The sequence below is a fragment of the Schistocerca serialis genome, chromosome 4 (assembly GCF_023864345.2).
Source record: "Schistocerca serialis cubense isolate TAMUIC-IGC-003099 chromosome 4, iqSchSeri2.2, whole genome shotgun sequence".
NCBI lineage: Eukaryota > Metazoa > Arthropoda > Insecta > Orthoptera > Acrididae > Schistocerca > Schistocerca serialis.
The window spans coordinates 863,723,030-863,738,702 of NC_064641.1; the positions used below are offsets into that span (position 1 = coordinate 863,723,030).

Below are 15,673 nucleotides of genomic sequence, written 5' to 3' on the forward strand. Positions count from 1 at the left end.
GAATATGCACCATATTTAGCTAGTTAGTAAATTATATAGCTTTGCATTTGCAGTGCGAATCTTATCTTGTGGTAGTATCATGGAGCTACATAAAGCAACATACCATAGTAACTGTCAACCAGTAAGAAGACAATGTTGTTTCTTGGGGAAGTTTAAACAATGTTATGTCCCTAGAAAAACTACGGCATAAATTATGAACATGTGGCCCACACAGCCAAGGAAACCATGTCATCCATTATTTGAAACATAGAACTTTTAACATCCCTTCCATAAATGTCTGTGGAATTGCTATGTTTATAAATAGAAAATCAGAATTTATATCATATACAGTTATTTCCTTAATGTAATACAAGAAATAAAGACAAGTTAATAGGTACTTGGTATTCATCAATTACAATAATAAAATTAAATGCTCAACACCCCACAATTTGGAAGCAAAAATCTATGACAAACTAAAACACAAGAACATTCTCAATATGAAGCTAGATCTGCTGAAAAATAAGCTTCATTGTCCTATACTCTGCTACAGAAATATCACTTCTGTGTAGAGAGTTTATGAAAGAAGAATTGAATATAATCAAGATGTTGTATGTCACTAGCCTTATTATATAAACATAGCTTTTGAATCTCATTTTATATTACTGTTGGCAGGCTGTTCTATCTCATTAGCTGTGTGTTAGAAAACAAAAAGAATACATCTGACAAGTTCATTGAATAAAATATGCAGCAGTTGGGGTCAGGTTGGGCAGAGAGGGGGATGATGTACAGGCTGGGAGGGGGAGGGGGGGGTGAGAAAATAGATTGATGAAGAATTTTTTAGTAAAACCACGATGACACCATGACCCCATGTTCAGATGTCGGGAAAAGGACAGAGCAAAAATTAGTAAAAGATGATATTTGAAAACTTGTGATAAACCTTGCTATACGATTCATGTTCTTATGATTACTCTCATAAAGAATTATTTTGTTGTGAATTGCCCCAACCACCAATTTATAACCTCACTGTTGATGAGGCACACCTATGAAATGCCGCATACTATCAGCATTTTGGCACATGGGCCAATAAGCTGTCGCTGAAAATCGAATAAACTGAAAGCTTATAATGGCAATACACAAAGCCTATCAAAGAGCATGCTGTTCAATCCAAAAGCCATTAAATCAGTGCTTGTTTCACCTTATGACTGATTTGTATTATTTCTAACACTTTCTTTCTGCAAACATCATCCCATCAGAAGCTCTAGAATTGGAAAATGCTCTACAAGAGGTGTTTTGTTCTTCCATCCATCTAGCCACAACTTTCACGAATCATTACTGTTGTTGTCTAATTTTTTATACACTTCTCCATTCCCCTCACATCTCTGCAATCTTCCCCATTTATTTAACTTCCATTTCTCATCTCTGATTTACATTCCACATTGGTTCTCTTGTATCTCCTGCATTTCCTTTTTCTTGTCTATGTTGTGCTTGTTCTTTATTCTTCCTCTGTTACTATTGATTTGTGTCAGATCTATCCATCTACTTCAGCCTGTTCTTCCTTTACCTATGAATAATCAATTGTTGCATATGACTAATCAATGGTTGCATCTGACATTTCTAAACATTAAGATTTTCACATTTTCTTTAGTAATTTCATCCGCCACATCCCATCAAATCTCAGTTGACCTACTACTCCACATGATTTCCCTGCACATTTCTTGATTAGCCTCATTTCCTCCAGTATTATTTTATTTTGACAGGTGAAATTGACTTTGCTGTAGAAGTTCTTATTGAACCATCTTTTCTGGTACCGACTTAGAAAATGTTTCTGGTTATGATGCCTCCACTCACTTAGAAAATGTTTCTGGTTATGAATTCCTCGAATTTATTGTTATCACAGTATTTCAGAAAGCATTGAAAATCTGTATATTAAATAAGTTATCAATTAAATATTCCACTTGTAATACTAATCAAAAAAGCAAAGAAAGGAAGTGCTAAGAACAGGGATAAATGTTGCAAAACATGAGGCAAAAAAAAAAAAAAAAAAAAAATCTATTAAAATTTCATTTATAGTGAAAATACAAAATGAAATAACAAGTAGAAAAACAAGTGAAGAAATGTCAAACAATGAAAAATCCATGATGGAATGTAACAATATTATGGAAAGGAAAGTTACCACTCACCATTTAGCAGAGATGCTGAGTCGCAGATAGGCACAACAAAAAGACTGTCACAAATAAAGCTTTCGGCCCTTCTCAAGGCCATACTTGTCAAAAGCTTTCGGCCCTTCTCAAGGCCATACTTGTCAAAAGCTTTATTTGTGACAGTCTTTTTGTTGTGGCTTCCTGCGACTCAGCATCTCTGCTATATGGTGAGTGGCAACTTTCCCTTTCCATAACAATACCTTAACAGTTGCATACCAATGCGGGGGTCAGTAACTGACCCCATCGAAGTTTTTAGGCTAAACCTCCTGTCGTGTTCAGTAGTTTATTAAATAAATACACGACATTTATCGTAATTATAATTGCTACAATTGACAATAAGAACAGATTTTGGTTTACACTCATTGTTGAGTTATAGCGATTGTTATAACTGAAGGTGTAGCACTGCTTCGCTGCAGATCCCTACACTGGAAAGCACGCTAATGAGAAGAACCATAACGGTGGCCCTGAAATAGTTAGAAGATTGATAGAAATGTCTAACTTGAAACAACCGGGAAAAAATGTTACCTTGGACAGAAAGTCAGGAGTGGATACATTCGATAAGTGTGTAAGAACGCACAGCTGCCGCCGAGCAACGCGTCGATGGCCAATGGCGGTGTTTTTCAACTTGATTGACATAGCAGCATACAATTCATCTGTTGTATTTCAAGATACACACAAGGAATGGACAAAGAATTACCCAAAAAAGAGTTCTGGAAGAAAGAAGTACCTGAAAGATCTTGCTCGTGGACTTTGTGACCTCAACATGAAAAGACGCGCTCAAACTGCTGTAGGCTAAAAAATGGTTCAAATGGCTCTGAGCACTATGGGACTTAACATCTGTGGTCATCAGTCCCCTAGAACTTAGAACTGCTTAAACCTAACTAACCTAAGGACATCACACACATCCATGCCCGAGGCAGGATTCGAAACTGCGGCCATAGCGGTCATGCGGTTCCAGACTGAAGCGCCTAGAACCGCACGGTCACACCGGCCGGCTGCTGTAGGCCTACATTCAAAATACACTACAGCGTCATCAAATTTTGGGTATGAGTGTAATCAAAATCGAGGTGCTGTGAGCAGAGGAAACAACATTACGGAGCCGCAACGGAAAGTAACACATGCAGCTGTGCATAATCTGCCAAAGAAAGGACGCTCTTACTTATGTGCCAGAAGCAAAGACCGTAAGTACATGAAGGCTTTCACTTCTTGCAGGAAGTATATCTGCCCTGCACACACCAAGAAAGAAGAAGTAGTTCGTATTGTAAAGTGTTCTGAATGTGAATCTGAGTAATCCTTGTAATTGTGAAATTAATAAAAATAAATGCAAAAAAAACTATTTATTTTTTACTAAAATGTCCCAGAAACCCTTTCCCAGTAACAATTATCAACATTTTAGTCTTATAATCTACCAAAAATATGGAAATACGTAAGTAATGTGATTTATCCTAAATAGAGAATGTGTGATGGTTGTGGGATCAGTCGCTGACCCCTCCCATTGGCGTTGGCCAGTGCAACATACAGCATTGGTATGCAACTGTTAAAAATGTTTATAGAATCTGTAGGTCATTTCTCCTCATACAGTAAGATAAAGGTGAAGAAAAGCTGACTTGGTCACTAACCAAAAAGTTTCAGTTCTTTTAAAATTAAATGTAGAGACCAAATATATCAAAATAATCTGGCAGGCCATCTAAGAGCTGAGACCATTGGTTCCAAGTCAAATTATTTCTGTATGGTTCTTGGCCAACAAGTAAAATTGTTGAATAGGCATGTATGTTATAACGTGGCACAGACATAGCTATTACGTAAGACTGTGTATGTAACTGTGGCAGTAAATCAGACAAAACATACACATCTACAATTAATAATATTGAAAAAATAATGAGGAATATATTATAGAAGTAATATTACATCAGATATATCAAATTTACCTCTACAAACTTACCTTTAACATAAAGCATTATGGAATGTGAATATTCTGTTCCCACATCATTTTCAGCTACACATTCATACTTCCCTTGATCCTCTTCCTCACTATCAGTAATCTGAAGTGCTCCTGCAACCAATGCGCAACTTATTGACTAAGTGGTTACAACATAAGAAGCATTTATATAAGCAGAAAAAGAAAAATAGCATCATCACATTTGAAAACACTTTTCTATGCTAACCAATTAAGTCAGTTAACTGACAGGTTCTGGGAGCTGCATTAAAAGAAAATTGTAGCAAAATGTTTGTACGAAACTCTGAGCAGTACACGTAATCCCCATATACCGTGTAATAAAATATTTTGTAATGCTTCACAAAATCTGCCTAGCAGCTCTATAGACGTAACAAAATATAGATTTATAAGGCATAATTGAGGAATAAAGAATGGCAGATATTTTTAACTTATCAACACTTATGAAACATTGTAATCTGTTAGCTAATAAAGTACAGTGAAGTTAATAACAATAAACCAATAACATTGCAGACTACAGATACTTCCTAACTTTGTTATCATCTAAATCTGTACTTGCTTTATAGAGGCTTTCCATGATAAACTTCTCTTCTTACAATCCAAAGAAACAAAAGCAAAAGCCAAAGCTATAGAAAAGGGGCAGAGATCTCACTTGTAAATGAAATAAATACTAAAGGCAAAAATCTTGTATGTGGGAACAAATTCCTGTTGCTAGGTAAGACAAATTACTGCCATTTTAAATACAACTACTCATGTGTCATTCATGTGCATCTGTATTTGAAAATGGTCACAGGCTGAAACTGGATGGTAACAGGAATTGATGATAAGCTACACAACTCGCTATTAGCCCATAAACACAAGTTGCAATACCCAAAAATAATACAAAAATAGCGCACTTCTTGGTCGCATAGACACGACAGTGTTGTTGCTCTGTGCCCTTCCTTCATTTGATGGAGCACATATGTTTTTTCATGGTGGAGGTGGAATAAACACGAATACAACCATTTTGTTTGGACTAGGCGAACTTTGTATGTTTTTCATATGAAGTATGATTGGTAGCTTCGAATTTTTTCCAGGCATCATTCTTCCTCGTAGGGAGCACATTATTTTGCACTGCAGTGCCTAATCTTCGTATCATATCATCCATAGCCTCTCAAAACGTACAGTAGGTTTGTTATAGGTCAGCTGATCCTTAGAGTCGATTATTTTCGGCCTAATCGTGCATCCACTCAGCTTCCGCACTAACAAGCGGACCACGCCTACTCGTACAAATTTCTGGTCTATGCACGCCTCGGCCAGAAATGTAAGTGACAGAAGTGTGAGCCGCAAATTACCAAGCATATGGAAAAAAAGAAGCATTTTCGGGAAAAGGGGGGGGGGGGGGGGCGCATGAACCTTTTATGTTAGCATAGTAACAAGGCAGCGGTTGGGGCACCGGAAATAGTGCAGGATAATAATGTGAGGGGCATTTGTTCGACTCCCTGTGCTGACAGTTCCTTTTATTTTCAGATTTTCCGTTACTTACACCGCAAATAAACCGAAATAATGCTCAATATATCGTATCTATTGACAGTTTCATTAAACGCGAAAATAGGAAAGGCAAATGAAGATTTGGGATTGCAAATAAATTTCAGAGAAATTACAGCGTCCACGGGAACACGGTAAATAACATTTCAAGAGAGGATGGTAATTAAAGCGTACAGGGCTTCGTATTCCGTTAGTTTCATTTTTGCTTTCGAGCAGCCCTCGGCGGCTAATGCAACTTAGTGATTTCTGTTACCATCGTCAGGTGAAGAATTTGATCAAATGGTGCTCTAATCTCATCGAGAGTGAAAAAGCAGTCACATCCCGAGCAGCCTGCATCAAAACGTATTCCATTGTCCGTCACCAGTTATCATTGCCAATACTTGGCGAAACAGTATGTTATGCGTGGTTTACTGCCAAACTGTGCGATGAGAGAGAATCTTTTACAGTTTTGTGTTGACTGTAGTAGAGGACACATGGCAGCCCCTAGTGGCCTGCACCTCTGTTGCATTTTATTTTAATTCTGACTATCTGACGCTGTCAGGTATGACCGCAGCTTTCGTATTTTTTGGTACGTTATGCTGTAACATTTAGTTTTAGTTTTGTCCGAAGTTGGTGTCTCTTGTGACACCGAAACCTAGGTTACAAATTAATTGTGTTCGTGACTGAGGGCAGTGTTTTTCAAAATTTAGAATCTTTTATGTTTGTTTTTATACAGAAACTTTAAAGTGACGATGTAATTCCAAAGTGTGGCCTTTACAGCAAGTGTAAGGCGCCGTGAAAATTACTGCTTCCCCTGTCTTCCCGATGAATATCGCCGCATTACGTGCAAACCGTGAACAGTAAAATAATAAAATTATTTACTTTTGCATACGAAGTTCTCGTGTACGCCTTACAATCCCTTCCTGGAAATTTATTTGCAATTCCAAATTTTCCTTTTCCCGCCTTTTTTGAAAATATTAATTTTCCGCTGCGCCAACCGTTACTTGGAGAGATAAGATAGATGACTCATGTCTCGTCCAACCCGCGTCAAAAATGCTATTTTTGTCTAAACGCTCGACCATCAGTCACTTTCATTTCTGGCCAAGTCCTGCATACACAGTAAATCTGAACGAAATTGGTGAACACGAGTAGGCGCGGTCCCCCTTGCAAGAGACGATTAACCCCATACTCCTGCGCGCTTCACAAGGGGAGACCACGACGGTGGAATCACACATTTACATCAAACTTTGTACACCTTCAGTACGCCATTAAAACAACGGAATGTGCAAGTCGAAACGTGCACTACTCTGGAAATTCCGAGAAAATCGCAAGAGAAGTTTTACGCGTCTCTTATATACCGTAACGGATTTATCTGTGCGCGGATGCTGGAGTTCAGATGGTTAACTGCCGGCGTGTTCGGTCAGAGGGCCGATTGTCCTCTGTAATAAAAAAAACTGCGTAAAAGAATCGACGACCAACTTGAACGGATATCATGTGACGTCCGCCCTGACCAAACGAACCTAAGGAAAAAAAAGTGGTTAGCTTCGGAGATTCATGAAACAAACGTGTATGAGGCGACGGTTCGACTCAAGCTCAAACGTAATTTTTAATCTATTTGCATGAAGTTTTAGTGAATTTCATGTTATTCACTACTTACTATTTTTAATTAAATTTAAATATTAGAACAAATAGTGCCTATATTTATAACTATCGACAAGTATATGAAGAAACGAATAGAGTTTTCTCGAAAATTTATGCCTGTCGTGATTTACGAAATTCCTTGTACATGCAATCAGGTAAGGTACGCGGAACTGCTTTGCACCTCAGCACTTTGATCTGCAGACGCAGGCCTCATTTGGCAGTTAATCTGCGTAGTGATGAGACGTTGCTATTTAATGTAGCAAGAACGAATAGCGTAGCTGCAACATTTTTGAATATCACAGAATTTACACTTGATATAGAAAAAAATATCTGAATGGTGCGAAAAGTGGAAGTTGACCCTAAATAACGAAAGTGTGAGGTCATTCACATGAGTGCTAAAAGGAACTCGTTAAACTTCGGTTACACGATAAATCAGTCTAATCTAGAAGCCGTAAATTCAACTATTGCCTAGGTATTACTATTACGAACAACTTATACTGGAAAGAACACATAGAAAATGTTGTGGGGAAGGCTACCCAAAGGCTGCGTTTTGTTGGCAGGACACTTAGAATATGTAACAGACTTAACTACGGAGACTGCCTACACTACGCTTGACCGTCCTCTTTTAGAATACTGCTGCGCGGTGTGGGATCCTTGCCAGATATGACTGACGGAATGCATCGAAAAAGTTCAAAGACAGGCAGCACGTTTTGTATTATCGCGAAATATGGGAGAGAGTGTCACTGAAATGATACAGGATTTGGGATGGACATCATTAAATGAAAGGCGTTTTTCGTTGCGACGGAAGCTTCTCACGAAATTGCAATCACCAACTTTGTCCTCCGAATGCGGAAATATTTTGTTGACACACACCAACATAGGGAGGAACGATCACCACGATAAAATAAGGGAAATCAGGGCTCGTACGGAAAGATATAGCTGTTCATTCTTTCCGCGCGCTATACGAGATTGGAATAATAGGGAATTGTGATGGTGGTTCGATGAACCCTCTGCCACGCACTTAAGTGTGATTTGCAGAGTATCCATGTAGATGTAGATACTACAAGCACGAAGGTTTGAACGGGAGTCGAACCGTCGCCTCATACGATTAGGTATTACGAAGCTCGAACGCTAACCAGTTGACCACCATGAACTCTATAATGTCCGGCAGGTACGCACAGATACGTCAGTTACGTAACAGACGCGTAAAACTTATTTTGCGTTTTTCTCGGAATTGCCAGAGTAGTGCACATTACGTCGTTTTAATGGCCTACTAAAGGTATACAAAGTTTGAAGTAAATTCGTGATCCCAACGCCGTGGCGTCCCTTTGTCAGTCACGGGGTCCCCGTCGGGTTGGAGATTTTCTCTGTCCGGGGACTGGGTGTTTGTGTTGTCCTCCTCATTTCATCATCATTATCATCAACCGTGCCAGTGGCTAGATTGGACTGTGTAAAAATTGGACTGTGCAAAAACTGGGACTTTGTACGGGCGCTGACGACCACGCAGTTGAGCGCCCCACAAACCAAACCAAACACCCCCTTGTCAGTAAGGGTAACGGGTCGACGCATATGAAACGATCGCAGCGCCACCCTTCTCAGATTCTGTCACTCTCGCGAAACTGTAGCGGGAAGTAAGGAAAGCAACCAATACAGCTAAGACTCCTACAATCTACACTGATTAGGCAGAACATTATGACCATATACTTGACAGGCGGTACGTCCACCTTTGGCACGGATAAAAGAGGCGACGCGTCGTGGCGTGGAAGCAATGAGGCCTTGCTAGGCCGCTGGAGAGAGTTGGCACCACATCTGCACACACGAGTCATCTAATTCCCGTAAATTCCGGGAGGATGAGCTCTGACATCACTTTCAACCACATCCCATATGTGTTGAATCGGGTTCAAACCTGGGGAGATGGGGAGCCAGAACATCAACTGGAACTTGCCACTGTGTTCCTCGAAACACTTCATCAAATTCCTGGCCTTGTGACATTTTTGGCGCATTGTCTTGTTGAAAAATGCCACTGCCGTCGGGAAACATAATCGTCAGGGATGGGTGTCCGTGGTCTACAACTATTATACGATACTTCTTGGGCGTCATGGTGCCTTGCACGAGCTACAGTGGACCCATATATGCCCACTGGAATGTTCGCCAGAGCAAAATGGAGCCGCCGCCAGCTTGTCTTCGTCCCGCATTACAGGTGTCAAGGACCTGTTCCCCGGGAAGACGAGCGATTCCCGCCCTTGAATAGGGTATCAGGGTTCACCAGACCATGCAACGCTCAGCCACTGCGCCATCGTCCGGTGCCCATTTCAGTCGTAGTTGGAAATGTCGTGGAGTTAAGGGGGGTAGGACGTCAAACAAGCCGACTTGGAGCCAGGAGAGGCACCACAGGACATTTTAATTTCCACTGTCTATACTTTTACAAATAAATTCATAAAACTTTAACAGTATGACCAGGAAGGATTCAGGATTCATACTCATAGCAGTGGAAGCTCAAAAACGTAACAAAACACTTTTTATACATGTGAAATTTCATCATTTTTTCACTTACTACTGGCTGCATTTGTTGCTATAGGTACACTTTTCTTCCTAAGTAAGAGAGATTCTTCGATGACTTTTGCACAGCATACAAACCATAGTTACAGGTGTATGAAACTCTAGAAGTTATTTAATTTATGAAAAAAATGAATGAACTGTTACAATTTAAACTTCATGTTTAGAAAAAAACCAAGTTTTATAGTTAATTATCTCAATTTTTTCCACAGTTTTGTAATAGATTTGGAAAATTCTGGAGTTTCATACACCTGTAACTACTGCTTGTATGCTATGAAAAATTCGTCGAGGAATCTCTTACTTAGGAAGAAAAGTGTACCTATAGCAACAAATGCAGCCAGTAATAAGTGAAAAAAAATGATGGAATTTCACACGTAAAAAAAGATATTTTGCTACGTTTTTGAACTTCCACTGCGATGAGTGTGAGTCCTCAATCCTTCCTGGTCATGGTGACAAAGTTTTATGAATTTATTTGTAAAAGTATAGAAAGTAGAAATTAAAATGTCCTGTGGTGACTCTCTTGCTCAAAGTCGGCCCGTTTAACGTGCATGTCGCCACATGCACGGGTCGTTGGCTGCGGAGGCCCATCGGTCGGAGTGTTCGGTGCACTGAGTTCACACACTTGTAATCTGCCCAGGATTAAAGTGATGTTAGTTCCGTCACTGTTCTGCGCCTGTCCTGTTTTAGCAGTCTGCCCAGCCTGTATGACGTTCGACGTCTGTAAGGAGGGGTAGCCGCCCAACCCCACGACGTGTGGCCGTGGTTTCATCTTTGTTTTACCACATGTTTAAGACACTCACCACAGCACTCCTCGAAAACCCGACGAGTCGTGCAGTTTCCGAAATGCTCGTGCCGAGCCTCCAGGCCATCACAATCAAACTCTTATCAATTGAGCGCCCTCCCCATTCTACACAGGGACAGCACGCTCACTGATACTCCATGCACCGCGCGTCTGTCTGACTAGCAGTCATTCCTCGTCACGTGAGACTGATGTCGCCTGCACGGGCTCATATCCTTAGGCGAGAGAGAGAGAGAGAGAGAGAGAGAGAGAGAGAGAGAGAGCAATGACGTGCAAGTGCCGCCTTGACTTCTAATGTACGCAGTCTTCAACATAACATCAGACTAGTACTAGCTCCGATTCTGGTGTCTGTTGGGCGGCCAGGAAATGATGTTACAGTAGTCCTGGATCCTTCTTTGAATAATGATGCCTCGCCCGTGTCGCTGCTGGTTCTGAAATGCATCGGACAAGCAGCTTCCACGGGTCGCGTTAACACAAGAGACCCGCACCGGCGCAGCCCGAGGTGCGAACGTCGTCAGCGGACAGACAGACAATGGGGACCACTCGGCTCGCAGGCGGAACTTTCTCGGCTACAGACGGGATGGGATCAGTGGGCGCTCTGATGGGATATAAGCCCCCGCAGGAGCGCCACCCCCCTAATGGTCCCAGGGGCGGGCGCTGACACACAAATGCCCGATAATGCCATTTTACGGGCACGGAGTGGCGCCGAATTGGAGCCGAAGACTGTAGAGAGGTGCCGCTGTCCCTTAATGGCGCCAGAAGTGGGGAACGGCGAACAAGTACCTCGCCATTACTACGAGACGAACGCTCCCCCAGTTCCAGAAACAAAAGACCCGCTGAGGGAGCTCCTAAGCGTCTTCAACGCCAGCAGAGGGCCCACTCTTTTTTTAACTGTACGCACAGTTACTCTTTACATTAGGCAACTTCCCTCAATGTTGAAGTGGCCTCCGGACTTGAGACCAGTATAGAAATGCATGTGATATGTACCCATTGTTGCTCCTGCATAAACTCTACATCCCCGTTTTACACGAACGACTTTCTGATCAAAATCGACTACTCGTGCCTGTGCTTGCTTGTAAATCAGCCGCCAAGCACGTTGCCAGTGCGTCAGCGATGAAATGGCAGTGCCAAGTGAGGCTTTCTGAGATCTTGAGTATGCTGCAGAATGTGCGTGTACAGAAAACGAGGATTGTGGCGTCGGAAGTTGATCAATCATCGCCTAGCTCACTCGTCTTATTGTGACGAATTTTGTCCTTCTGCGTCTTCTTAATCTTTATTTTGTACTTTGCTTTGTTTTCCTGGGACACTACAAATGTTTTAGTATGTCCAGTAATTAATTGTCCAAAGTTATTGTCAACAGTCTTTTCTGAAAGTACTGGATCATCAAAAGTTTGAAGAAGCGTTGTTCTTGGGCGATTCTTCCTCTTTTACGCAACAGCGTTTCCTTAAACACTCACTGCAAATAAATTACTTGGACTTTTACTGATTTGAAATTGTTTTTAACAAAAAATGACAAATTTTGAAACATTAGTAAGGTCACGTTTCAATATCGATATCTCGTGTTCGTTCGTAAAAAAATAAAAGCGATTCTCGTGTGATTTATTTGTTGCTTTAAAAGAGGAATGTTAATCTGGCAATGATACTTTACGGTCTGGCTCGCTTCGATCTGCTTTATTCTTTCAGAACTTTAATGTCAGTGGCCACACATCAGTTTCTTAAAGCAGTGCATTATAAAATTAAAAAAAGAGACCTCGAAAAATTCGCCTTTGAAGGTTAGAAGATTTCTGAGCGCTGGTAAGTGCAAAACGTTTATACTCTTTTTCCCTAGTCGCTGCTAGCTCACGCTGAAGCTTAACAGTGTCCATATTAATTAACAAATGGAAATTCCTCAACAAAACAAATTTACTTACTAACCCCACGAAAATGCGAGTATTTATAATTATTAAAATTTTGTAAAAAAATAATGTGAATCGTCGAATACATTATGAAATAGTTTTCCATTTCTAGAGACTGAACAGTATTATTGAAATGCGTAGTTTTTTCACTTGACAATACGGCTTTTCACAATGTGCATCAAATTTTAATTGATTTTCATAAGATCAGTAATTAAAAATGAAGGATGAAAATTATGACTCGATATTTGTTAATTAACATTTCCATCTATATTCACATGACTACTTTGCGGTTCACGGTTAAATGCCTAGCAGAGGGGTCTTTGAACTACCTTCAGACTTATTCTCTGCCGTTACTCTCTAAAAGAGCTTCGGAAAAACGATCACTTGAATCTTCCGTACGAGCTCTGGTTTCTCTTATTTTATTACGACTATCAAATCTCCCCCATTTGCTAATAGGTATGGACTTTAAATAAAAGTAAAGAAAAAATGGTGCGACTAGGGAGATTTGAACCAGTAACGTTACAATTATAAAACTTTTACACTATGCACATTATTCTGAAACCTTTCATTGTACTGAAATACAATGAATTACGATGTTTAACGAATGTTACTTAACGTAACCAGTATCAATACACCCATCAAATTATGTACTTTAAGCGAGAAGTTAATAATAATAATAAAAAAAAACGCAACTATAGCATTGCACATTCTGTATCCAAAATACTGTAACTTTTTTAAGCAACATAAACTGATTTTTAAGTTTTTCTTGGAGAACATTTTCGGTATGCTATATTGGTATATTATTTTAACTGTTTTCAGATGTAAGATAAAGAAATTATATATTAGAATTGTAAGAACAATAGTAATTTCATGTGTACTGCAAGAAAGTGAACATCTGATATTTATGTTAATGACGTGAGTGATAAATTCAGTCTTTTTTTGTAAATGAAACTAATTTCTCCAACTTTTTTGTTCATTAAACTCTGTACATAATAAATCAGAAATGATATGCAAAACATAATTTCCTTTCTGACACTTAAAAAATTTAAAAAAACAATACTTTATCTCTGTTGCACTCTTAAATGTGTCTCAAACCAGTCTACAGTTTCAGTCTAGTTTCTTCGTTATTTTACATGATTTCCTAAGTGTCTTGTTCCATCAGGTCACTGTGTTGCTCACTTGAATGCGTAATCTTCATTATAATTTTTTGCCTGTGACTTGTCTCGAGATGTGCCTGGCATAATAAATAACAGACAACAAAAGAAATATATTCCTCTCAAGCATGAAATACGTGTTTACATTCTCTTATTTTCAGTGGAGTAAGCTGCAATTACACACATATTCGAAAGTATTTCTTAATCATTAAGCTGTAGCTTATGTCACTGAATCGAGATTTCACTCGTGTTTCATGATCATTCATGTCTTGATAATTTAATAATGCTTGGGACGCAAAAGTTTAATAACGATTTCGCTATTTAACTAGAAAAATGATTAAAAACAAGTTTGAATTTCATAGCTGCTTTCTCGCCGCTTGGGGCACTAGTGTTTCACCAACTGTCAGATGGTAACAATTTTCACAGCAGAGAATGCCCCGAGTGTATATGTTTGACTGTGGTATTACGCATAGAGTAGAAATATCTCTGGAGTGAGCATTCAGAAGCGCAGAATTGATGTTGTGTTGTCAACATACGTTGCCACAAGGGTCACGTGATCTCGGGACGCCGTAGATTTGTCCGACATTTGTCCTATAAATTTTGAATGTTGTCATATCGCTAGTAAAGACAAATTCCCTTCGTAAGTGCTGTGGATTTAGTATAGACATTTGCAGTCACCATAGCAGTTTACGTCTGATATTTGAAATAAATTGGGCTCTTAGCTTTGAAGAGCAAAATGAACGAGCATGACGTCACAGAAGCTTCAAGTCAGCATGTATTTACAATGTGTTTCATGTCACATCTCGTCAAGTCGCTTAACACAGTACTGAACGGCGAAATTCGGGTTTTGAATCACCATCCCTAATATGCACAAAATGTTAGAGTATAGTGTCAGAACTGAGGAGCTAACAACGACAAAATTTGTCAATGGCCGAAGCAAACTTTATAACCTATGTTCTTGATCAATTATGTTTGGTAAATTACTGAGAAGTGAGACAACGTTTCAAAACATCGACAATTATTTGCTAGGGAAAATATGTACATTCGTACACATCAAAGAAAGCTTCAAACGAATTAATGAAGCCTGTTAAACTTATCCATTATGTTTTTTCTTACGTAATTAATAACGTCATAAACAACTGTATTTTACTCCTTCATTAAAGCTGACTTTTTTGCTTAAAATGTCCAATGGTGGAATTTGCTTCGTGTACTTGTGTTCTTATACATATACATTGAGGGCGTCAGCGCCGTTGTGTTATCGCAAAACCTAAATAACTTTTCGCCTTCAGATATACGACCTCGGTTGTGTAAGAAAGTGGAAAAAATATCCCAGTCGTCATGGAACATCTCCAATTTGTCACCAAAACAAAGCGCTGTTACAAAATATAATTATGAAGATACAACAGCCGGCCGCGGTGGCCGTGCGGTTCTAGGCACTTCAGTCCGGAACCGCGTGGCTGCTACAGTCGCAGGTTCGAATCCTGCCTCGGGCATGGATGTGTGTGATGTCCTTAGGTTAGTTACGTTTAAGTAGTTCTAAGTTCTAGGGGACTGATGACCTCAGATGCTGAGCCCATAGTGCTCAGAGCCATTTTTTTGAAGATACAACAGTACAAAATCCACTATTATAAGGAGAAAGAGCGCGGTGAAAATAGGTTAACTCAAGATGTTAACAGACTGGTACCGCTAAAATTTTCTTCCCGAGAAACCTTGACGTACCGTGAAATGACGTGACGTTCCGTTGACGACCTGTACGAATGCCTCCATTCGAAAGGTATTGTAGAATGTTTTGGTGTTACGTGACGAGACGTGACGTTACCTGATGGCGGACGCGAAGTGGCGCTAAACAATGGACGTTGTCCCTAGATCACGTGACAATTCCAGTTTAATGTTGACAAGATGCGCAGGACGCAATGTTCACTCCAGAGATATTTCTACTATATGGTATTACGCCGTCATCAAATATTTTCCTCAGAGTTCCTTCACTG

General features: G+C 39.9%; 1 protein-coding gene across 1 annotated transcript in view; it reads right to left on the reverse strand.

Moving 5' to 3' along the window:
* LOC126473517 (tyrosine-protein phosphatase Lar) overlaps positions 1-15,673 on the reverse strand; it is a 591,250-nt gene that overhangs the window by 118,974 nt on the left and 456,603 nt on the right. The window contains exon 4 of the mRNA XM_050100619.1: positions 4,123-4,233. Coding sequence (XP_049956576.1) covers positions 4,123-4,233 — 111 coding nt within the window. The remainder of the gene's footprint in view (positions 1-4,122; positions 4,234-15,673) is intronic.